The sequence below is a fragment of the Ambystoma mexicanum genome, chromosome 3q, assembly GCF_040938575.1.
Source record: "Ambystoma mexicanum isolate Mex_15411 chromosome 3q, UKY_AmexF1_1, whole genome shotgun sequence".
NCBI lineage: Eukaryota > Metazoa > Chordata > Amphibia > Caudata > Ambystomatidae > Ambystoma > Ambystoma mexicanum.
Window position 1 is genome coordinate 1,166,260,262 of NC_090926.1, and position 24,595 is coordinate 1,166,284,856.

The 24,595-nt window shown below is 45.2% G+C and overlaps 1 protein-coding gene across 3 annotated transcripts in view; it reads right to left on the minus strand.

Moving 5' to 3' along the window:
* The window catches only part of EVI5L (ecotropic viral integration site 5 like), a 1,319,565-nt gene that overhangs the window by 52,727 nt on the left and 1,242,243 nt on the right, over positions 1 to 24,595 (minus strand). For all 3 annotated transcript variants that reach the window (XM_069604001.1, XM_069604000.1, XM_069603999.1), the window contains 5 exons: positions 11,744 to 11,884; positions 11,225 to 11,383; positions 10,931 to 11,077; positions 9,131 to 9,226; positions 1,886 to 1,981 (listed from right to left, as the gene is read on the minus strand). In XM_069604001.1, coding sequence (XP_069460102.1) covers positions 1,886 to 1,981; positions 9,131 to 9,226; positions 10,931 to 11,077; positions 11,225 to 11,383; positions 11,744 to 11,884 — 639 coding nt within the window. The remainder of the gene's footprint in view (positions 1 to 1,885; positions 1,982 to 9,130; positions 9,227 to 10,930; positions 11,078 to 11,224; positions 11,384 to 11,743; positions 11,885 to 24,595) is intronic.

Below are 24,595 nucleotides of genomic sequence, written 5' to 3' on the forward strand. Positions count from 1 at the left end.
TCAAGGTAGACATCAATCTTTGAACATACAACACAAACCCTATCAAAGGACACAGCAACAAGCCAGCTCCTGAAAATCAGTGCCTGGGCACTGGAACTAAGGGCCCTCAGGCCAAATGGAATCTCCCAAGCAACACTGTCAAAAATGTGCTCAAAACAGACCCTGACAATCTTCCTTCAAGCAGGGGCACATTTGACAGGGCTAACCCTTGGGCGCACTTGCTCTGCAACAGGAGACATATAGTGGGAGTCGGCGGCTGGTGTAGAGAGCCGAAGGGCAGGTAGCTCTGCTGGAGCCAGGAGGCTGGATCCATTTCTTGGGAAAGGCTAGGAACACGGAACCAGATTTGATGAATATTTGTGCAGCATCAGGAAGAGTGTTAGCTCATAAACCTAAATGGAACCGTGTCATGGGGGAACTACGGCCAACCCCAGCTACCCAGTGAAGAAGAATCATGAGCCAGACCCAATTGAATATTTCAACTGAGCTCAGCACAAACAAGTTCAATTCAGCTGGAATAGAGAATTGTACAGGGTAATAAAAAGCAGTGCTACTAATATCTTCCAGTAAAATAACTTAGAATTGACTTTGGGCTGGAGTCCTAGTATGCCGTTTACTGGAGGAGGATGCAGAACAGTGCTTGGAGGATGCAGAGAACTCGCCTATGGATTGGGACATTTTCTTTTTTCATCCCCCACATGAGCTGAACATGCCGTCTATCTGTGGAGTTGACCTGGAAAGCTTGGTGCAGGGCTTCTGGATTTCCTCTGGCAGGATGGGTGGCTCTTGGCACTGCTTGTGTGGGAACCAAGCAGTGCCAAAAGCCACCCGCAACGAAACCTCGCCCCCTTCTTCATGGTTGTGCAAAGCAGTGAACATCCTAGCCACCCACTCCCGAACAACCTTAGGGTGCATGCATTTGCAAGATGCACAGGAAATGGTAAGATAACACATAGCAACATAATTAATTTTTTTTTTAAAAGTGTGTCAGAAACACTGAGTGGCTGTTTTGAAAGTAATCTGTTTTGTGCTGTAAAAAGAAACTGAAGAGGTTGTGTGGCTGTGCTTGAGCACTAGTAATATGACATCTGTGGCTCAAGAGGCCATGACAACTCTGGAGCAGAGCCACTGGGTCCTTCCCAGAGCACATGAATGATTACCAGATCCAGTCTCTGCTTAGAGCAATTGCCTAAAGATAATCGATCTGCAACAGAAGGGGATTTATAAGAAAACTGTTTTTGAATGCGCATCCTTGATTGTCTTGTTACCAAATCAAATTTCCACTGCTCTATAAATAGGCATAAAATGCATGCCTTTTGTGAGAATTAAATCAATGGTCGCTGACATGCCTTCTTTGTAATAATGATAAGAAAAATAATGGTCACAGAACAAACAGCTGAGTGAAGAAAATACAGTCTATACGGAAAAAAAAGAAAATCAGCAAAGATTTTCAGGTTGCCACTCACGACCAGCTATGACCAAGTTCCAAGTGGGCTGGCACAACGCAGGCTACTGTGAGAGGGTTATCACTGGCTGGCAGCACTAAAGTAGGAGTGGCTGTATACCCAACGTAAACTTCAGCACAGCGTTTTAAAAAAAGAATTCAAAGGGATAAATTAGCATGACTTTGTGAGACGTCATTCAACGAGCAGGAATATCCTAACAGTTAAGACTGATAATGAAGATCTCAGTGATTGAAAACAAGAATTCCAGAATTACTTTGGCAAAGGACCTAAAGTATGGGAGAGCCAAATTAGCAGGATATTATCTAAATGATAACCTTGAAGGATGAAAGATTTGAATTTGCAGAACATCTATTTGCAAGCTATAAAATGTTCAGAACATGTCACTGCTTAACAACATGCATATAAGACAATGTGCTCACCTCGGCCTTCAGTTCATCAATCTGGTCCTTGAGCTCTCTGATATACTGGGAGGAGTCTGAATTATTAAGTTCTCCTTGAATCATTCCTTCTTCTTTCTGTGAAGAAAAGATCAGGGTTTGTGTCAGCCAGCCGAGTATGGCAGACATGGAATCAGCTTTGGAATGATTCATCCCAATAGTAGTGAATGACTGCCATGCAACGCGTTCATGTAATGTATGGTGAGCTATCGTTTCATGGCTGTCTTTAAATTGGCATGCGATAAATTCACTCATTTGCTTTTTGAAGCATACTGTATATGTGCGATCGCTGTGCAGCTTCATTGCACGATGGTGACAGTAAAGTTTGAAAGCAAGAGAGCGAATTTCAATGGGTGACCCAGGGTTATGTCTAAAGACTGACCAAGACAGGTGTATTTTCAGAGCTTTTCTTAATGTCAGGCAGTTGATATGGAGTAAAAGAGTTCTGCAAGTGCTGCCTTGATAATTCAGCATTTGAATCTTTCATGGTGGCTGCCTAGCAGATTTTCGAGGCCGTCCTTAAACATCTGATCTGCTGGTAATGTCAGCTAGCATGGTGCTAATCAGTGGTGCGGCTCAGCCACACTATTTTAAAGTCAGTCCAGAGATTTACCAGCCGTCATTTTAATGTATTGATGGCTGTGGTGATGAGATCAGATTGCAATGGCGCTAACAGCAGGCAAGCAGAATAGGCCTATCATTTTTGGCAGAGTCAAGCACACATTCCAATACAATTTCTGATGAGAATATTAATGTTTGTAATTGTAATTTGTAATTTAGTCCAAGGTTCACAAATAATCAGTGTTATAGAAAGTGACATATATAGCCTGTTTATTTTTAAAGAGCTTTTTTCTGATGAGAAGTTAAACTTGAAATTAAAGTTTCAGGTAAATCATACGTTTGTGGAGAATGGTCCTCAAGAGCCGGAAGTATAGGGTCAATCCATTGAATCACTCTCCAAACAACTCAATACTACCAAGATATGCAATGGTTGGCTGCTGCGATATTTCACCATTGGGTACAGTTGGGCAAACAATTCAGACTCAGCCATGTGAAGTGGTGTATGGTGGCGTTTAGTAAGAGTACATCAGACGAGTACAGGGAATGAATAAAATAATTTACAATCAGCAAAAATATTTAGCATCACTTTGTTCATTTATGATACATGAATGGATGTATGTTGCACAATTAAAATGTCATAAGCGTGTCTTGGTCATATAACACAATGTGTCCAAATAGTCAAATTCAACAAATGTTAACTTCATGTGTCATTCAAATAAATGACTTTTTCTAAGAAAAGGATTTTTCATGAAGGGCTTTTTCCCCATTGCCCATTCTATTTATTGTATATTATTCTTTTTTCATTTTTTATAAGCAAATAACCATTTATTTGGTACTGTTCAAAGCGAGAGAGATTTCCAATTTTCATAGCTCATTTTCTTAATACATCAGCGTAAGACCTATTTGAGATATTTGAGAGAGCAGATAACAGTAGATTATGCTGCCAAATGCATCCAGTTAAAATCACATATAAATACAGGTACAGATGTGAGCAATACTTTTACTCACTTACCAAAGAAAACAAAACAAAAAAGCAAAAAAACACAGTGCAAACAACAAATTAGTAGACTCTGCATCTACAAAGCCTGAATATCCTTAATTTGTCTGTGTGAGGCCAACAGGGTATTATTCTTCCTCTGATATCCATACTTGTGGACAAACAGACAGGACCTATTCAGGCATAATGTTAGCTACAGTGATCGTGACCAGTCCTTATTCCTTAGGGCCCCCTCATGTTAAATATAAGTGTGTCTTAGGACAGTATGAATACAGTAACTACCATGAAATGGAGACCATGAGGAGTAACTTTCAAACCAAGATATTCACTGCAGTCTACATTTCACTGCAGTCTACATTTCACAATACTCATACTCTGGTACATGTTTGCTACATATTAAATATTCATTCATTAATGTATCATTTCTGCCTTGCATTAGAAAGCAGTATTAACTATAACAGTGAAGTGAACCTCCTTGCCATTCGAAACAGTGCTTTAAATCGGATAACCATTCCTATGGTCATGTGAGATGACCCATGCCACTCGCAGGTAACTAAACAATAATAAGCAAGGGATAAAAACACCTGAAAGGCATCCCCATGGCAGTTCCCACTAGGGTTGCTGTGAAAGTCCCAGAGAGAACTGAGAAGTAAGCTATATAAGCTAGATAAGCAGTGTAAGCCAAAAGATTTTGTAACCCTGCTGAGGCCAAGGAGAAGCCCATAGAAGCAATGCTGGCCGAAAGGTGACATAACCATGCTAAAGTGGAGTAGAAGACCTGAAAAGTGCTGGCCAATAGGAGAGATTACCAGGGGTGGACTGGGGGTTCTGGAAATAATTGTCAAAGTAGCCCCAAATTACACACTTTCGGCAAACCCAATCCTTTTCCAATGAGAACATTTGGAAATATCACAAAAGAGGCTTAGAGTGGAGACGCCTACCAGAAAATCTCCAGAGATCCCTATAAGCCAGCCCACCCCTGCACTTGACATTGCTGAAGCTCAGGAGAGGGCCTAACGATTAGCGCTAAGAGGAGAGGAGGACATGGCAGGGTTCAAGAAGAGGACACAGTACAAATAACAAATTACAGACCTCTCAGTGTTGTCTTTTCTGATGGAAATGTATTCCACAGATTCCCCATCTTTATTATTATGTGCCAGTCTCTCAAAACTTTTGTTGGCAAGCTTTTGGTGTCTCATGCACCAAATAATGGAGCAGGACTATTCTAAGATGGCATCCGAAAAAAGGCATCTTGAATGCACTCATTCAGATGCCCTTTTCGAACCCTTAGTTCATTTGCGCATTTCAGGGGGTGGTTCTGTAGATTTAAAAGCGCACCCAAAGTCACCGATGGCAAACGCTTTTAAATGCACAGAAATTAGGGTCACCTCTATGCGTCTGTAAGACAAGCACAGCGGGAGCTGAAAATCATGACGAGTCCGAAACATGTTTGGGGGTGCTTGTTGTCTTTTGCAGAAGGGATGTGACCAATCAGTTCGGGTTGGACTGCCACTTTTGGGCTGGGACCAAGCCTGAATTTCATACGGTCCCCTTTTTGTAATGGCTTGGCAGGTGAAGAATGATGGCCTGGAGGTCTGCCCAGAGCAATGCCAGAGGTTAAGATTAATTCTAAATCTTCCAGCCACCACCACTTTTGTTTTGCTCATTTCTCACCAGGGCATGATTTATCTTTTTTTCTTCAATGTGCGACAGTTTTGGTTTAAACCCGCAGCTGCCACACTTGCATTTCCATCCCCAAACAGGGACATTTATGGAACTGTCTTGGTAAAATACATTCCCAGCGACCACGTGGTTGCTGGGAGACTGTCATAAATTAGTGTGAGGAATGTATGCAAGGGGGCTGGACAGTGCATCTACGCCACTGTCAAGCCCCTCCTGAAATCCTAATGTCACCTTTCAGAAAAAGGTGACTTGAGCTTCTCTGAAAGTAGCAGAAATGAAACAAGCAAATTCTATGCGCTCCTTTTTTATTTGTGCTCCTTTTTTTCAGAATCTGGCCCTTTAGCTGAAGTGCCAGCGGTCCTCAGAGCCGTTATCTCCACAGGGTGCAGCTTTCAATCTGCTTTGTCCTGCGTCGGAGCGTGCCGCAATCCAGATTATATCATTCGGGCCAATATTTAAATGGAGCCGCGGGACTCCTTGATCTCAGTTCTGCCATTTTCCAGAGCACCCAGCAGCTGCAGGACAGATGAGGTGTACAAGCTATCCACCAAGGGGGACAGGTTGGGAGAGTGATGCCCCCACAATTCTCCAATTTCGCAAATTTCTCAAAATATGGGTCTTGACAACAACACCTGACCAAGGACTAATTCCAATGGATGCAAATACCTCACAGTACTGCGCTACTGATAAAAGATGCCAACCCAAATGCAGGCTACCTACATGCTGAACAGTGCTATGCTGCTCTCGAGATATGTCTGCACATTAAACAATAAATAAGGTGCATAAAATAAATGAGCAATCTGTGGGAGGAACATCCATCAGATCTGAAATATAAACGTTGGTAATGTTGGCCTTCTACCACAAGTCAAGCAGGGGACTTTGGCAAAGTGCCCAACTGCCATATTGGGCACAAGCTTAAAACACAGTCCTTTTTTACGCATCTTAAGCCCTAACATTAAAAGATGTTTATTGCTCATATTTCCCCAACATTTTCTGGTAGAGATGTCTTCTTAGGTCTAACACACACCTGAGCCTCAAGTCGGGAGAAGTAATGTTTACACACATCAAGACTAAACTTGAGGAAGCACAGGCAGAATCTTGGAAACTGCTTTGAAAGAAGCCTCATATTCTTTTTGATTCCTAGAGCTTATAGTTTGGAAATAAAGTTGATACAAGAAAAACTAAAGAGAAAGGCCTAGTCACCTTATTTCTTCTAGTGACACATTTTGGAAAATATTACACATTATTTTGGAAAAAATGCTTTACAAAGCTATCTAAATAGGGACTGGCAACTTGCAGTGCTCATAATCATATAAAACCTCCAAACATCTATTTCATGACAATGGGCCTCATCATAATCTTGGCGTATCTAAGAATTCGCCGGGATACCACCCAACGATATTAGTGTTACCACTACTCGTTCCAGCACTATTAGCACCAGATCCAGAGTAGTGGTAAGGCAGTAATTCCCCATTTTTTTGAGAGTCTTTTGGATTCTATGGGGATTTTTGGCACTATTACCGATGTTAAAGCATTGAGATGTGAAAATATCGAAGTGGTCCAGTACCGGTTAGATGGAAAACTGTGCACAATCGATAGTCTTCGAACTTATAACCCTGGCAAAAAGGAATGCAGGCTTGCGCCCGATCGAGGGGAGTCTGTACTGATGAGAGAAAATAAGTTGTGTGAAGCATTCTTTGAAACCCAGGGTCTGAGCCCGGCAGAGGGGGATCTATTGTGTATTCTGAGAAAAGGGGAATCGAAGCACGATTGAGAGAGATTCCATTGAGAAGAGAAGGAGGTCTGAGCTCGGCTGAGGGAGACCAAGAGAAGAGAACATAAAATGGTTTCAATTGTTATGTATGGACTATGGCATTTCAACACAGAGACTTGATACAATGCAAAATGGACGCTATTCTGAAAGCTTCTGGTGTGCCTTAGAGATGGCCTCCTCGTGCCAGAGAAGTCAAAGTGTGCTCCAGGTGCTATATTGTTCCTTCTTGTCGCGTGCTGAAACTTGACTAGGACAGCATTTTCTTTTGTTTGATGGTCGTAGCTTGCTCCCATCGTTAGAACTAGGTTTAGGTAGGCATTTTTCCAACCAATGCAAAGTTCATTGAGCATTCTTGAACTATACTGTATTGTGTCTTTTGTACTTTCGATACCGTGCCTTGCTTATAATGTCCAAAGCAAAATGTCCTGTGTCCGAAATACTATTCTGGCCCTCACAATCTAAACGTAACTAAGGTCTAAAGGGTAATTAATGTCTTTGGCCTTCAAAGTGCACTAATGTGCAAGTTCCAAAGGAAAGGCGTTACTCCAACACAAAAGTTCCCAATGGATAAAGTTCACAGTCCCAGGGGATTGCTCCCTTCCCCTGATTTTCTTTTCAGGAAACTTTAAACTTCTAAGGGTATGAGTGTTCCCCGGATTTCTCTGATCAACAAACAAAACAAACAACTTGTATATATAACAACTTCACTGTTAGTTCCTACTTCCTCCCTTGCCAGGTTTCTTCTCCATTTTAATATAACTCTTTAATCACAGTCTTGACTTTGCCTGGTATACTCTCCTGCCAAGGCTTTTTTCAAGGTTTCACTTAACACACTTGCAAACTTGTACATACCTTGCATTCATTCTGTTATTCCCCCTTTGGAAATATTGGGTTCCACATGCCCTTTGATGCGCTTTATTTAATCTCATTTGTCGTTGGTAAGGTTGTCAAAGCGCCCTGGTGTCCCAGTTTCCCTCCGGAGGACACACCCACTTTCTGTTGCATTCTTTGGTTCTCCTGCGGCAACTGCAAAGCTACGCGTCGGCATCACTTTCTCACTTCACAGGCTGACCGGCTCCGCTTCGCGGCTTCCCGCGTTCTCAGCAGCTCCTGCTCGCCAGCTGTTTGCTTCTCCGTACTCCGACAGACTGGATATTGCTCATCACATACCCTAGACCGAATGCTTCGGCTTACCACCCAAGGGATCTTTTTAGATTAGGATTTGGGATTTCTCATGGAAAAATTGTTTCTTCTTCAATTCAGTTTTCCACTTCCAGAAAGGACACTCCGGTACACACCACTCTTCATCCCAGGAGTCAAAATTGGAGTAAGCAATAGAAGAGGAATTAACTTTTACCAAAAGAGTTTTGAAATGTGGAAAATCAGTACCTCATAGTTTCTTCTGGGCTCTGGAATGATAGCCGAGTTGATTTGAGATGTTTCACCCCGAGCCGGGCTTGTTACTGTGGCCTGTTGATGAACAACCTCATCACTATGTACACGGGCGATATTCACAGGGTTTTCTTTTCCTATGTTTTAAACTGGAATTAAGTCTGCTCTCAGTGCTGTTTGTCTGCTAGCAGAATCAATCAGAGCCTTTACTGGTACTCCATTCACAATTGCCGAATCATGCATTTTTAAAGCGCTGACCCCCCCCCCCACAGTAATGGTTACTTTCAGACTCTAGGAATTCCTTCTCAGGGAAGCTGGAAATGTTGCAACAGAATTCCCTGTTTATCAGCTCACAATGTTTCTTCTGGGCCTTCTCCTCAAACGTGCAAGCGCCTGAGTGTAGAAAAAAGAGATTGATGAAGTGACCCTGTGCCGAGCATAACCACCATGCATGTGCAGCCATTCTTCAGAATAAAAATGTGTATTCTTTTGCAAAAATGTGATTTGGGCCATCATGCTACTAGACGGAATATCAACTACATGGATAAAGAGATTGTGCACACTAGCACTAAAATTGCACCATGGAGTACATCCTCAAATGTAGCCAAATTACAAGTTATGCCAAACCTTGCAAGCCACCTTTACGTGAATTGCCTGTTCATTCCCGGACCAAAACCTGCAGCAAAAGTCACTCAGTAACTGTAGCTCAACATTTAGATCAGCCATTCACTGCTCAATCATCTGAATCCAAGCTATGTTCCGCTGAATGGAAAAGTTAATCAAAAATGAATAAGTTTCTATTTCACTAGTTCACCCTTACCTGAATCTCAAGCTCAGCTATCCTCTGACGCATCTCTGCTACAGCCGCCATGCTGTCTGCTTCACGCAGGCGCACCGCCATTACCTCCTCTTTACTCTAAAATGGAAAGGAGAGGGAGTTAGCATAGAGAACCAGACAGTTTGTTAAATCCTACTTAGACACAACATATATGTGTTCCATAGTGGCCTGCCATTTTATTCAAATTAAGATTACTCCTGTACTGTTCCTAGTAATTGGTTTTGTGCACTAATGTTGGAGTTGATGTTTGATTTCATGTACTTCTCCTGCCATCATTTCCTGGACTGATCGACATTTGCCTATCATTTCCTATACTCATTCTCCACCTGAACCTTGATTCTGGTATTCTTAGCGCATTTAGCCATTGATTTCCTGCTCTCATACTTTATGTGCATCTTCATTTTCTTTACTTAGCCTGCCTTTGGCAACTCATTTCCTGTATTCATCCTGCGTTTGTCCCTTAATTTCCTGTACTTATTGTGTTTTTAGCACTTAATGTTTTGTATTGCTCGTACTTTATTCACTGCATTACTCCTGCAATTGACCATTAATGAATATTTTATAATACGCTTAATACAGCAGGGCAATTTCTAAGCGCGGGGCCATTATTCAAACCCGCGTTGCTCTGGGTTGTCTTGCTTTTAAGAAAAAATGGGTTGCCCCTGAATTTTCTTGATTTCATGTACTCCTCATTTTCCCTACTAATATGACATTTGGCCCCTTTATCCTATACTTTTCCTTAATCTAGTCACTCATTTCTGGCATTTAATTTTCTGAAGAAGCTTACACCGCCTCATTCTATATTTTACTATTAATTTCCTGCGTTCATCCTGCTTGGGGCCCATGATTTTCCACAGTCATCTTCCATAGCTTTTATACTCATCCTGAATTTTCCTTCCATGTACACATCAGGCATTTGGTTTCCTGACCTACCACAGCATCCAGGCATTAATTTTCTGTACCCATCCTACATTTGACTTCATTTCCTATACCCATCCAACATCTGGTCCAAATCGATTCCCTGGAGCCATGCTCCAGGACTCTTCATTCCCTGTACCCTTCCTACACTGGGCCCTTTATTCTTTATTCTACCCATCAGTCGGCTCTTGACTCTCAAATGTCATTCTGCATTGGACCCCCAAGTCCATGTACGCAACCTACATATGATGTTGATTTCCTATTCTCTTGCCTCATCTGGCTGTTTTCATGTACCAATTCTGCATTTGGTCATACTCATTCTGCATGTCGCCTTCAACATCCTGTAGACATCCTAAACATTAGCCCAATCTTTTTCTTTACTCACTCTGCATTACTTAATTTCGTCTACTCACCCCAAATTGTGACATCCCCTATTCAACCCGCCATTAGATTTCTTGGGCTACCACTGCATCTAGCCCTTTGTTTTCTGTACTCATCCTGCATTTGACACTCACTTCCTGAACTCATCTAAGGGTGAATCCATCTATATTTGTGGTCCTTGATGCCTTATAACCATACTGTATTTGAGCCTCGATTCTCGATACACATTCTACATTTGGCTCTTCCATTTCTCATCGTGCATTTGAACCTCAATCCCCTGTACTCAAGCTATATTTGACCCTTGATTTCCTGTTCTCATCCTAAAGGTATCCTTGATTTCCTGCACTGAGCCTTTGTTTGTTAAAACTCACCCTGCATGTTGCTTTGATTTCCTGTAGACAAACAGTGCATTGCGTGAAATCAAAACATCCGTTCCAAGTTTCCTGGTCTAAACTAGTGTTCAGCCCTAGTACCCTTACTCACCTTACATTCCGACACAGCATGTTGCCGCTTAATTTCACTCAGTTGCGTTTGCAGCCCTTTGTTCTGAGCCGTCACACCCTGCAGCTTCCCCTGCAGTTCCCTGCATTCCTGTTCCATCCTATTCAACAGGTTGCTATTTATCTGGTTCTGGACAGGGTGGAAACACAGAACCATAAGCAATGAATGTCTTAACAATGCAACCTAGACATTTTAAGTTTCACAAAGCATACTTGCACCAAACTAACACCACCCACATTGGTCCAACCCTGTAAACAAGGGGCGTTCTTTGGTTACCTGGCTTTCCAACTCAACCACTCGCTGCCGCAGCTCACGTGCTTCAGTCTGGGACTGTGCCTCCCGCAAACGTATTGTCATAAGTTCATCCTGGAGATCGGTCATGGCATTCTTCCGTGGAGAGTCCTTCCAGCGGCCCCCAGCCCGCGATGTGAGAGTCTGGAAGAGAACGGTCCAGAAAAAACACAAAACCTTACAGAGGAGTTTCTCTTGTGGCTACTGCTGCAGTGTCAACATGAAAGACAGGATGGTAGACACTTCTGGTTCGGGAATATGGATGCTTGTGAAGACCCTAGTATACGCCTGCCGCACTGCTGGCAAGAAATCCCTTTCTGAATTCTGTGATACAGGCACACTATTGAACAATTAAACTTGAAAACCTCTTCCCAGCACACCCCCTACCCTCCAGGTATTCTGTCCCTGGATTTGCCCTTCATGTCCATCATTAGTGGAAGAGCGAGAGGGGATTCTGCTGCATTCTCATTCAGGGGTGTATTTGTGCAGAAGGAGTTGATTTACCTGCCAGCTGTCATTGAGCTCTTTCACTTGCTGCTGCTGCTCTTTCATGGAGGTCACAGCAGCAGTCTCCCTCATCTTCAGGGCCTTCAGCTCTTCATGCATTCTTGCAAGGTTGTTCTCATCAGGGAAAGAGCTGTTCCTCTGCAGACAGCAAAAGAATGGCAACAACTAATATAGTGAAAACCTCCTTGAACGCTCATTTCCTACATTAATTCTTCTCAATCTGCTCAATCGAATGTTTGACTTAATGTAGCTAAATACACAAAAAATAAGAGTTAAAAATAGCAACATGAAAACATAAGTAGGTCCATTTCAGAGCCTATTAAGTGTATATGAGCATGGAAGGAAATAAAATACCAGATGGAGGGGTGAAATGAAGACCCTGCATAAAAAGAAAACAAAAGACTGAGTCCATGGGACAATTTCCTATCACAAAATAACTTTCTTCACATTTTATTTACCTTTAAATGATGACAGAGTCAGTCAGCTTTTAGTTTATTTTTCAGTTATCCCAGGCAACACACACAAGGATTCATGTTCCTTGGCGCAATTACAAACTTTTCGTAATTTGTTTCTGTGAATTATTTCTCATTTATCTTTTTTTAGTAGTTAGCAAGCATAGGAAACTTGGCCCTATTAAAAACTGGCCTTATTTTCTATCTAAAGATGCTGTAGGCCACGTGGACAAGTGAGCTTGATGGTGACAGCTTTCTTCTGAACTCTGCTTGGCACCTGTCCTGCACCTGCCCTGATTTATGAGAACTAGCTGGCACCTCTCACATCAGCCATGATGTCATCCATTGTGGGTGTTATGCCATACTCCCTGCAATTGTCTTTGCTGGAAAACCTCATGTCGACACATATCTTGACTTCTACAGGTTGCTAGATTTTCTTGGGGACATGCAGGGCTTTGGCCTATGAACTTTCTAAATTATTCACACTTTCACTGACTTGTTCAATTCTATTTATTCTTTTTTCCTAACATTAAAGAGTATTCAACGATGCCACAGAACTACTGGTTGCATAGTATTGTCAATGTGTGGGTATATAATGTTTTCTCACAAACATCATAAACCTTCAAAGAGTACAGGGAACCCATCAGAAGCTTATGTGTGAATGCTGTTAGCAAAATGGATACGTTGCAGAGCTCTGCAGTCTTGCAGCTTAGTAATGTACTGGTGCCAGTGTCTTTGGACAAAGATATTTGAGACAACACCATGCTGGTCATGCTTTAGATCTGTTGTCAATGGGCATGTGAGCAACAGCCGTGTTGAACTTCTGAGTTTTGCATGAGCTTTGGTCAAAATTGTAGTTGTCAATGCTGCTTACTGGTCAAAGACCATGGACAGATCAAGGAGAGCAACAAACAGGAACCACCACTATAAGTGGACCGGAATATGTCAACTCAAATCTGTAAAGTGGCAGTTTCAGTGCTGCGTTAGAACCTAAAGCCAGACTTGTATGAATGGAGCCACTAATATTGCTCTATATAAGCTTTTAGAGGAAGTGATGCAGCATTTTGTAAGACCTTAGCCAAAAACAGTAAACGAGTAATAAGTCCCAAATCGACCAGGATAGATCTGGAGAAAGCTTCATTAGAAGTTGAGTGGTCAGGCCTAACTTCGGATTCTTGGGAAAGATATCTTGGCTAAGAGAAGAATTTTGAAGTTAAAAAGGTTGTCTAAGGGCTTCATGTGAACGATATGAAGAAATGAGAGGGGATACTATCAAAAGTATAAGAAGTAGGTGCCACATTTGAGAAGTCATTTTCAGAAACTGGGGAAAAGCAATCCCAAATAGTGTCTCTACGTAAACATCAAGGCACTGAAACAACCAGATTCTTATCGGTGCAATGTTTTTTTGGAGAAGATTGATTTTGTCAATAAATGTACTGATTTGACAGTGGAAGAACTAGGAGAGACACAATGTCGAACCACCTCCAAAAGAGGCTGCCGGAAACATTAATTTTAGCAGAATAAAAATTATAAGTTACTCACCGTAGTGACTAATTTACTCCTAGTCCTTAGTCCCCTTTCCTCCATACTGTATGGGCGTTCCTCACTAGGGACGGGTGACGGAAACTTTTTCACCAGAAAAAAGCTTTTTCCCCTTTAAAATTAGAGGCGCAGCCCTGGGAGCATACATTCCCCTGACTGCGCCCACCGGCGACACTCCTCAGTCCCCATTGACGTGTCGACAATCTTACCATTGCCTAATGATAGATTTATTAGGGGGGAGGATGGTAGGACGTATGGAGGAAAGGGGACTATGGCCTAGGACTACGTTAGTCACTACGGTGAGTAACTTATAATTACTCCAACGTCCCGTCCCCATTCCTCCATACTATATGGACGATTACAACTGAATGTAACCCCAGGGTGGAGAGGTGACCCGCCTTAAGAAAAGTTCCTTAATACTGTCTGCCCAAATGCTGCGTCTGGCCTGGTGCCGGCATCCAAACCGTAGTGTTTGCAGAAGGCCCAAGGCGTGGCCCACATGGCCGCCCTGCTGATGACCTGCCACGGAACTTCTGTGGCCTTGGCTCTAACAGCGTGGGCATGCGTGTTCGTTGGAAGTGGTTTGCACAGCCCCCATAGGCCTCCTTGATGGCCGAAACCAAACACCTTGCTATAGAGGCCGTGGCACCAGATAAACCGGCATTGGGCCCACAAAGGTAACAAAGAAAGCGTCCGACTTGTGGACGCACTTGGTCCTGTCCAGACAGAATTTCAGAGCGCACCTGACATTCAGACAGTGCAAGACCCTTTGAGCATCATCCTTAGGATCCGCAAAGAAAGTAGGTAATGCTATATCCTCATTTAGATGGAAAGAAGAGACCACTTTAGGCAAGAATGCAGGATGCGTTCTCAGGACCACCTTATCTCTGTGAAAAGTAGTGTACGGTTCTGATGCCACCAGTGCCTCAATTTCACTTCTACGTGCACACGTAAGACCCACCAAGAGAGCTTTTTTAACCGTGACCAGCCTGGTGTCCACAGACGCCATTGGTTCGAAAGGTTTGTGCACCAGGGCGCCCGACACTAAGTTGAGGTCCACAACGGATATATCTTCATGATAGGCGGGTAAAGCATGGTGAGACCCGCCAGAGGTCGCTTAACCAATGGGTTTGAGGAAGAGAAGACTACCTCCTCAGAGTTCTGGTAGGCTCATACGGCCGCCAGGTAGATATGCCATGTCTCTATTTGCACTGTGTGCGAGGTGCGTCATCGAAGGAAAGCACATCTTCCAAGTGAGCGGTTCAATCCCCTTTGATTCCGCCCTGTGGCAAAACCTAGTCCATTTGCTTTTGTACTGGCTCCAAGTAGCATTGCTCCTAGCGCTCTGAATGATGTCTAGGTTAGCCTGTGACAGTCGTAGATGCTTTAGTGTGACCTGCTCAGGAACCATGCTGCAAGGGCCAACTTCTGTGGGGTGGGGTGGATGAACCTGCCCCCCAGCTGCGATAAAAGGTGAGCGGTGCCCAAGGGCAGGTGAATGGGAGGTTTGTCCGATAGACTGAGCAGCTCCTAGAACCATGTCTTGCCGGCCATCACAGAGCCATCAGAATGATGCAGTGGTGACATGATTCTCTCTTCTTGCAGATCACCCTGTGAACCAGGGGCGTGGAAGGGAATGCATATGCTGTCATGCTGTTCCACTGTATCTGGAAGGCGTCACCCAGGGAGCCGGGGCCCTGCCCCTGCCAAGACGCAAACTGAGGGCACTTCTTGGCCAAAAGATCCACCTGAGGCTGCCCACATCTGCTGAACATCCCCAGCAGGACCTGACCGTTCAATTGCCATTCGTAATTGTCCACTCCCAGTCTGCGGAGCCTGTCCATATCCAGGTTGGACTCCCCCGGGAGGTGGATTGCACTCAAGTAGATGTTCTCCAGGGACCACTCCCACATGCTGACCGCTAGGCTGCACAGAGGGGGGGACCTGGTGCCACCTTGATGGTTGATGTAATACATGCTGGTGGAATTGCCTATTTGAATGAGGATCGACTTGCCCCCAATAAGCGGCAGAAAGGCTTTGAAAGCGAGCCAGATAGCTTTCAGCTCCAGCCAAATTATATGGGCCTCCTGCTCCTGGAGGGACCAGACTCCATGGACGCTGTGGTCATTCAGCGTAGCACTCCATCCTTCCAGGGAGGAATCCATGGTGTTAGTGACTTGCAGTGCTGCTTGCCGGAAGGGCCTGCCTATCCGCAGGTTGCAGTTCGTGGACCACCAGACGAGGTCCTGGTGGAGAAAGGGAGGAATGCTGACAAGCTTCGCCATGGGAGCCCTGCTCCTGATTCCATGAGGCTGCGAAGTGCAGCTGCAATCTCCTCAACTTGAGCCTCGTGTGAGGTACTGCCAGTAGGAAAGCCGCCATGATATCCAGTAGATGTTGGTACCACCAGGCTGAGGTCCCCTCTCTGCTGAGAAAATGACCTGTAGCCCTCTTGATGGCCGTAATCTTGTCCTCCGAGGGGAAATCTCTCTCGGAGCTCGTGTCCCAGATGAGGCCCCGAAAAGTCAGGCTCCAGGGATTTCGCCCTGACAAGCCAGTCGTCCAGGTACGAGTAGACATGGTGACCTTGGGCCCTGAGAAGGGCTGCCACTGAATTCATAAGTCTGGTAAAGACCCTGGGGGCTGAGTTGAGGCCGAAGGGTAGTACCTTGTATTGGAAGTGGATGCCCATGATCCTGAACCATAGAAAGGATCAATGAGGCTGCCAAATTGGGACATGTAGATACGCGCCCTTCAGATCCAGGGTCGCACATGCAGTCTCTCCTGCAGAGTGTCTCCACAATCAACGCTGGTGTAACCATCTTGAATTTATGAAGAGGGAGGGAGAGAGAGGTTCAGAGTGGAAAGGTCCAACACAACGCTCATGCCACCCTGGTTCTTTTGTATGGCGAAAATCCTGGAGTAGAAGACCAAGCCTTGCTGTGAGACTGGGACTCCTTCCACTGCCTGCCATGATGCGCGATCGAATTTCCGCCTAACAGAGTGGTTGTCCCAATCTGTGGGAGTGTAGGGGAGGCGAGGGAGTAATCAGTAGACCCGTGGACGCTAGGGATAGGATCCAGGGATGAAGGGCAAGCCTGCCTCTCACCAGAGACACATGGATCCAAAGGAGCGCATCATGCCTTCTTTCCCTCTGAGGCTGGGGCAGTGAAGGGGGACTGAAAGAAGCCCTTGCTCCCCCTTCTGCGTTTTGTGCTGGTGCTGGCGCGGGGAATGGTCAGTCTGTCTCGACCTCTGTTCCTGGAAGCCCTGGAACCCGCCAAAGGCGTGCCCCTTGTTGGAGCGTTGATGCGACTGGGTGTAGGCCTTGGGTGTGGCCTTTGTGAGGATAAAGACTTGGCAGTTGGGGGAGCTGTTCTCATCTAGCTCCTCATAGGTGGTCGAATGAAAGAGGTTGCCACCCTCAAATGGAAGGTCCAATATGCGTTCCTGGACATCCGGGTTAAACTTGGTAGCCCGTAGCTAGGCAGTCCTCATGTCAGTGGAGATGCAGATGGCATGGCCTGAGGCGTCAATGTGCGCCACAGTGGACTCTATGATGTCCTGGAACACCATTTTAGCTTCTGCTAGCTCCGCCTTGAAACATGCCTGGCTCTGCACCGAAGTTCTGGAAGGTAGTCCGCTATTTCCCGCCTGGTTAACGGCTGCCTGCATGGCACCTGCGTTGGAATAAACCTCCTTACCATAAGCCGCCAAGATCTTCTCCTCCTTGCCTAGAAGCGCCAAAGACAAGGTGGCCGAGGACGACCGAGGCTTGGAGTATAGTGATGCTGCAGCGATCACCGAAGAGTGCGGTTGAGGGTGCGCCAACAGCAAGAGCGGATCCCCCTCCAGTTCCCTATACTTGGGGACGAGGCCCCTATTGACTTGCTGAGCCGAATGGGGTTTAAGCCTTCCCTTTTTGGACAAAGCGACAACGTCCTTCTAAATCGGGATTACCGTTTTAGCCGCGGGGTGTAGAGTGAGGACCTCGGCCAGGACCCACGCTTCCGGTTGTTCCACCTTGGGTTGTGGAAGCCCCAAGTACACGGCCAAACCCGAGAGGTGCTCATGAAAGGCCTTGGCTGAGAATGGAATGTCGGCGTCCTCCTCCTTATCAGTGTCCACCAGGATATCCGGCTGTTCCGGTGCGGTTGGAGGAGTGCTGGCGCCGAAGGCTGCGGTGAGGGAACCGGAGCCGGCGGCTGCTGTGGAGGCTGGGAAGCCGTAATCAAAGGACCCGGCGTGGGCAGCAAGGGCTGCGTCAGGGCCTGAGGCGCAAGAATCAGCATGCCGAATTAAATCAGAAGTGGGTCCAAAAGTATTAAATCTAGCCAGCAAACCTAAAAAAGAGATCACAGCTAAATTAAAATCTCCAAGAATAGTATCATATTAGATAAAACCTCACAGAGAATAAATCTGAACAGTGATCTAAAATATGGGTACAAAACTGACGTGGCATAGGAGCAGTATATAAGGAGCCATCAAGCCCGCACCGGGTCTAGCCGATAGAATCGCTCCTCTGTTTTAGAAGGGTTTGGTGGAGGAAAAACACAGGACAAGGGATGTACAGAGAAAGATCTCACTCCGAACGTCACCCTTTATTTGGAAAACACCAAAAAGGAGGTGTATCAGATAATTCCCTGGAACTCGCACAACTATTTAGAAGAAGTGATAGCTTTCAGAAAAATCACCTTAAGTATGAGCAACATTAATGATCATGAATGCAAAGGCTCAGACGGAGCTCCCAGGAGAAAAGCTAAAACTAAATTCAAATCCAATGCTGGAACAACCAACTGGAATAGTGGAAACTGGTTTCACGATCACCGCAAGAATTGCATAACAGTGGGGCCCTGCACCTGGATTTCCTTAAAGATAGCGATGACAGCCAGGCTCCCCTTCACAGTGCCAAGCCAAAGAAAGCAGGAAATCCAAGACCGAGGAGACATGAAAGATGAATGGGTATAGACCTGTTACCAGACACCAAGCTGAGATTTTATGCCATATAGAGCATACATGGATTTGGTGGCAGGCCTCGCAGCTGAGAAGAGCACGTCCAGGCTGTCTGACGAATACCATTCTTTATATCAAAGGCTCCCAGCAGCCCAGCATGAAGTTTCTGGCTGCTGAGGTTCTCCAAATGGGAGAGTAGGTTCACTCTCCCCGGGAAGTGCCAGAGAGGACAGGTGGACAGGCTCCAGGTACCACATTCTGCGGGCCCAGTCCAGAGACATGAAAATGACGGTGGACCTGAACAGTAGCAGACTCTTTAAAAGTATAGGAATGCCAGGGATCATAGGTGACAGAGAATATCAAAGTCCCACTCGACAATCAATGTGTTCCCAAGTCCTCCCTGCCAAAGAAATTCCCTGGAGAAAAACAACTCACTTCCTGTTCATACTAGAAGAGAAGTCCACTTGAGGAGTGCCCCACAGGGAGAAGATCCCTTTCAAAACTTCCACTCAGAGGCTCAAGTCTGTTTGCTCAAGGCATCCACTACAATGTTCTCCATCCCGGGTAGATGGGTTTCCATCAGAGACACACTGTTCTCCGGAGCTGAAAACCAAATAAGCAAACTACCCAACTTAGTGCATGTGCACAGTGTTGTCTATTCAGACCAGCACACACTTGCTCAACACTGAGGGGAGGAAGGCAATCACGGCTAGCCTGATCGCTCATAGCTCCAGCAAAATCATGTGGTCTGGGGTGTTTACTGAAGATCAGAGTCAGCTCACAGTTATGTCCAACGGGCGAGTGCCACAGACTCTCAGGGACACATTTGTGGCCAATGTCAGTTGGGGGCAAAGTAGCCAGAGCAACAACTCCCTCAGATGGTTGTCTATCAGGGACAACCCTACTAGATCCCATGACAGGTAGTCCAAGACTCACTAAAGGTCAGATATGCTATTCTGGAATTTAGACCACTGACAGTGAAGTAGCCACTGAAGGGACCTCATGCCCATTTTGACATCCTGCCCTATCATAATGCATCATGGCATGAGAACCAATAGGCACAGAAAACCTAAGGTTGGATTCTCTTTCTGGGATCGAAAGGCATGAACCAATTGGAAGATGTTTACCACGCAATCCTTTGGAGGCAAGGGCCTGCGCAGGTGAGTGTTCATAACCGCGCCAATAAACTAGAGGGACTGAGATAACCAAATATGGGCCCTCCTCCAGGGTGGAGGATAGGGTGGGTAACTGGACCTGCGGGGCCAAATCCTCTTAAGGGTCCATGGAGGTTTGACGCCTTTTCTTCTAATAATGGTGTCTCGAAAAACCTTTTGGGGAGCAGGGCCACATGCATTGTTTCTTCTTCTAATTTTTGTCTGGGTCAGAGTTCAGTCTTCCTCTCTCCTCCACTTCATGCCCGGCAAATTTGAAGGAGCACTTCTGTCATCTCTGTAAAAGAAGGTCAAGAGTTTTGTGGCACAATCTCTTAATGTCACTAGGTGCATGGATTGGCATGACTTGTGCTACTCCTCCAGGGAGCATAAACAGATCCTGTGTGGGTTTGAGCTTGAGATCCGAGGCTTTATCGGTGCTAGGCATAATGCAGTAGAAAGAGCGAAGATTTATTGTCGTTCTTGAAGCATAGAGTGTGTGCAGAAAAAACAAATCTGAGGTCATGGGATTCAGTGGCTCCACGTATATTGGCGCTGATGGCACAGGGAAAATGTGCTGATGGGAGCAGACACCGAGCCGAGATGTTTCCCCTCCTGGTGGCGAAAACGTTTCTGAAGGCCACTGCTGCTGAAGATAGCATGTCATAGATGAGGAATTCAGTGGAGGAAGAAACCAATTAGAAGAGAAGAATAAATGACTTGCCCTTGGTAATGTTCTTTCTATTGGATGTTCCCGCCACAGATTCCTCATCTTTGATATACCGATATCCTGATTGCTACTTCTTTAAAAAATGTCAATAGCAGAGGGTGATGTGCGTCATCGAGTCAAAGTCCCTCGCGGCTTCCATCCCAGCATTCAGATGCGATATCGACGTTGGTAAAAATGACTAGCACCGCGCCCGCTCCTAGTTTTTTCCCACGTCACGCACAGCCACGTTAGGATACGTAACTCTTATAGGCATTGAAAGAGAGGAAGAATCAATTTAATAAAAATTCACCCACAGTCTGCGGGGTAGGCTAGAGGGCGATGAAGAATCTGTGGGAAGAATAACCAGTAGAAAGAACATTGCCATGGGTAAACAATGTGTTCTTCTAATGGATTGTGTCCTCACACGGATTCCTTATTTTTCATAGACTCCCATAGCAGTTTTGTAAATGGAGGTGGGATTACTGAATTTTGCTCTACAGATTAAACAGCTTTCCCAAACCTAGCGTCCTGGCCCGACAAAGAATAAAGGCAGTAGGTGTTTTGAGAAGGTGTGTATCGAAGACCAGGTTGCAGCATTAAAAATGCCCTGCAACGGTACACCTAATTGCAGAGCTTCTCTGGTAGAATATGCCCCTGCATTTCCAGGGACATCCTTTCCGGCCAAAGAGTAACATTCTGAAATAAACAGAATTATCCATCATGACAATGTCTGGTTATTCACAGCCTGACCCAATCTGTGTCCGCTATAACCAACAAAGAGTTGGCTGGCTTGTCTAACCTTTGCCAGCCTGGTAATGTAAACGTTTAAAGCCCTTTTTGAATCCAGCCTATGCAGTCTCTCTTCTCCCTTGGAAGGATGAGGTGGTGGATAAATGCTGGCAAGGTCATTTTTTTGTGTCCGATGGAATTCAGACACCACCTTGGGAAGGGATGAGGGATGAACCCCCAAAACGTCTGTTTCTATGGAAAATGTGGTGAAGAGCTTGAGAAGTGTTCATTTTGTGAATCATTTTGCACAAATTGACCCGAGAAATAGATGGGCCGCCTTGGCAGCAACTGAATGTATGAGCATAAGAATTGCCACTATCAATTTTTTAAAGGCTTTGAATATGGAATGAAATTGGTACTACACTGTCTATTTTATAATGATGAATTTGTCTGTAGATATTTTATTACATCATGAAAATTTTTTACCAATTTTGTCAATTCATGAATTTAACTGAATGATTCTCTTCTATTGTGAATTTGAAGTATCTTTTATTGTTTATGTTTATGAATTTTTCTATGCAAAAGTTGAAAAAGTTGATGTAAATTCAACTATATTCAATAATAAATAAAAAAATAAAAAAAGAAAGAAAGGCGGTTTACACTATAATGCATGTAGCTCACTTACTCTGAGAAAAGAGGTTATAGGTACCAGAAAAATTGTCTTTAAATTCAACAATCTGAGTGGAACCCCGTTAGAAATGTTAACACCAAATTTAGATCCCAAGCTGGGACTATTAAAGGGACTGGTGGAAAGATATTGGTCAGTCTAAGAAACTGCATATCAACAGGCATCTTAAAATAAGAGCCTTGCTCTGGGAATGCGTTTGAAGATAGATAACACCTCCAGCTAACCCTTGGCAGTGGACACCTGCAGCCATTGATGGGCCAGGTGTAGTAGAAAGGAAAGCACTGTAAGATTATCACAAGCAATAGGATCAATATCTTTAGCTCTACACCAGCTGCAAAATGTATTCCAACAGCAGCGGTATAGTGTTTCTGTTGCTGGTCTTCTGGCCGAAAGCAACACCTCCATAATGTCTTCTAGAAAGTCCCAATAGTTTTACCTTAACCTCTCAGAAACCACGCGTGAAGGTTCAGAGTTCTGATTTCTTCGTCAAGACGGAATGGAGGGCAGATGGACATGTCCAGATGTTCTGGGCACCATGTTTGTCTGGCCCAATCTGGAGCAATCATGATCATGGACTTCCAAAACATCCTCAACCTCCTGATGACATAAGAAATGACAGGGATTGGTGGCAACGTGTATAGGAGTTTAAAATCCCAGTCCATCCAGAATGCGTCCCCCAGGGCTCCTCTCTGAGGAACTCCCCTGCAGCAGAACAGGTCACGTTTCCTGTTGGTACTGGACGCTAACAGATCCACTAGAGGGGTTCCACAAAGGGGCAAAGCCCTGTAGAAGGACTTCCTGACCCAACTCCCACTTACAGGAGATTGTGCTCTGCCTGCTCAGATTGTCCACCATAGTGTTCTCTTCTCTGGCTAGATGAACAGCTGACAGAGATTTTTCATTGATGAGATCAAAAATAGAGCTGCATTTCCTCCCTGACAGTGGTAGGGCCCTACACTACCTCTTTTGTTGAGGTAGTGCATGGCCACTGTGTTGTCCATCATTTTCAGGATGTTCTTCCCGTGATTGGAAGGTGAAAAGGCCATCAGTGCTAGTCTGATTGCCCTCCGCTCTAACAACATCCAGTGCAGGAAGAATCCATGACTATTGTCATCTCTGGCTATGGTTGCCATAAAGGCTCCCCTATTATCACATTTGCCTTGCAAGTCCACCACAGGAGATCCTGTGCGACCTGGCTCGGGACCTGAAGAAGGACGGTCATCCTGCCTGAGAATTGTGTCCATCGGGATCTGAGGGCCCTCCGAAGAGACCTCATTCTTAGGCAGGCCCTTGGCACCAGGAAAATGCAGGATGCCATGAGACCGAGCAACCTCAGAAAATCGGACGTCTGAAGATTTTGGGCATTTTGAAATGTTTCCACCATCTGCAATATGTGTTGAGCCCACAACTCTGGAAGCAAAGCCTTCCCCCTAGGAAGAATCCAGTACGGCTGAGGGAGTGCCAAGTTTGTAAAGAGAGTGGCAGGTGCAGCTGAGATGTTCCAGAGTCTGTTGGGGAGAACGGGCTCCAATCAGCCAATCATCTTGGTAGGGAAAGATGTGGATCCTTCCCCTCCCTACATTCGCTGCCACCACAACCATCAACTTGGTGAAGACCCTCGGGCGGAGGTCAACCCGAAAGGCAGTACTCCAAACGTATAGTTCCTGTGCTTGTGATGTATAGGGGAATAAAAGTAAGCATCCTGAAGATCGAGGGACACCATCCAATCCTGTAGTTGCAGGGCCAGGAAGATCTGTGAAAGAGTGACCATCTTGTAACTGTCCTTCCTGGGGAACTTGTTCAAGAGCCTCAGGTCCAAGATGGGTTGCAGTCCTCCGTCCTTCTTGGGAACCAGAAAGAAGGTGAACTACCAACCTTGGTATTGCTCTGCTACAGGTACACAGCACCTTTCTCCAGCAGGGTGAGAATCCCCTGCAGAAGTAGCAGGTCTGGTTGCCCAAGAGATTGCTTTCTCAGGGGAAAATCTTGAGGTCTTTTCAGGAATGGGAGATGGTACCCTTGAGCAACTGTTTGCATCACCCAACCATCGGAAGTAATGTTTTGCCATTCTTCGAGATGCTGGCTAAACCTGCCTCCCACTGGAGTTTTGTGAGTCAAATACGCAAAGCGGTTTTAGAGTAGTGGTTGTGGCAGAGGGTAATGAGGCAGTAGCTGTTTGGGCAGCTCTTCCTCCACATCCTTGTGCTCCACATGGGAATCCTCTCTGGGCAGTCTGTCCTCTGCCTCTCGTTCTAAATGAGGAATAGAAACCAAAGGAACGACCTCTCAAACTGTAAGAGGACGACTGCTGTTGCTGAGGCTAGCAAATAGCTGCCACTAAGGATTTTTCAGCCGCCTTGGAGGCCTGCAACTTTTCAAAGCTCATCAGTCTTAACCCCAAAAAGGTGTGACCCATCAAAAGGCATGTCCAACAATCGGGATTGCACATTGGGAGTGAAGCCTGATTTACTGAGCCACGCAAACCTCCTTGCGACTGAGCTAGCAGCCAAGCAACATCACACTGAATGCAAAGCATCCAACCCTGAATGAAGGGACTGGCATGCTGCTTCCTTGCCATCTTGAATCATATTAAAAGGTACCCCTCTCTCATTTCCTCTTCGGGAC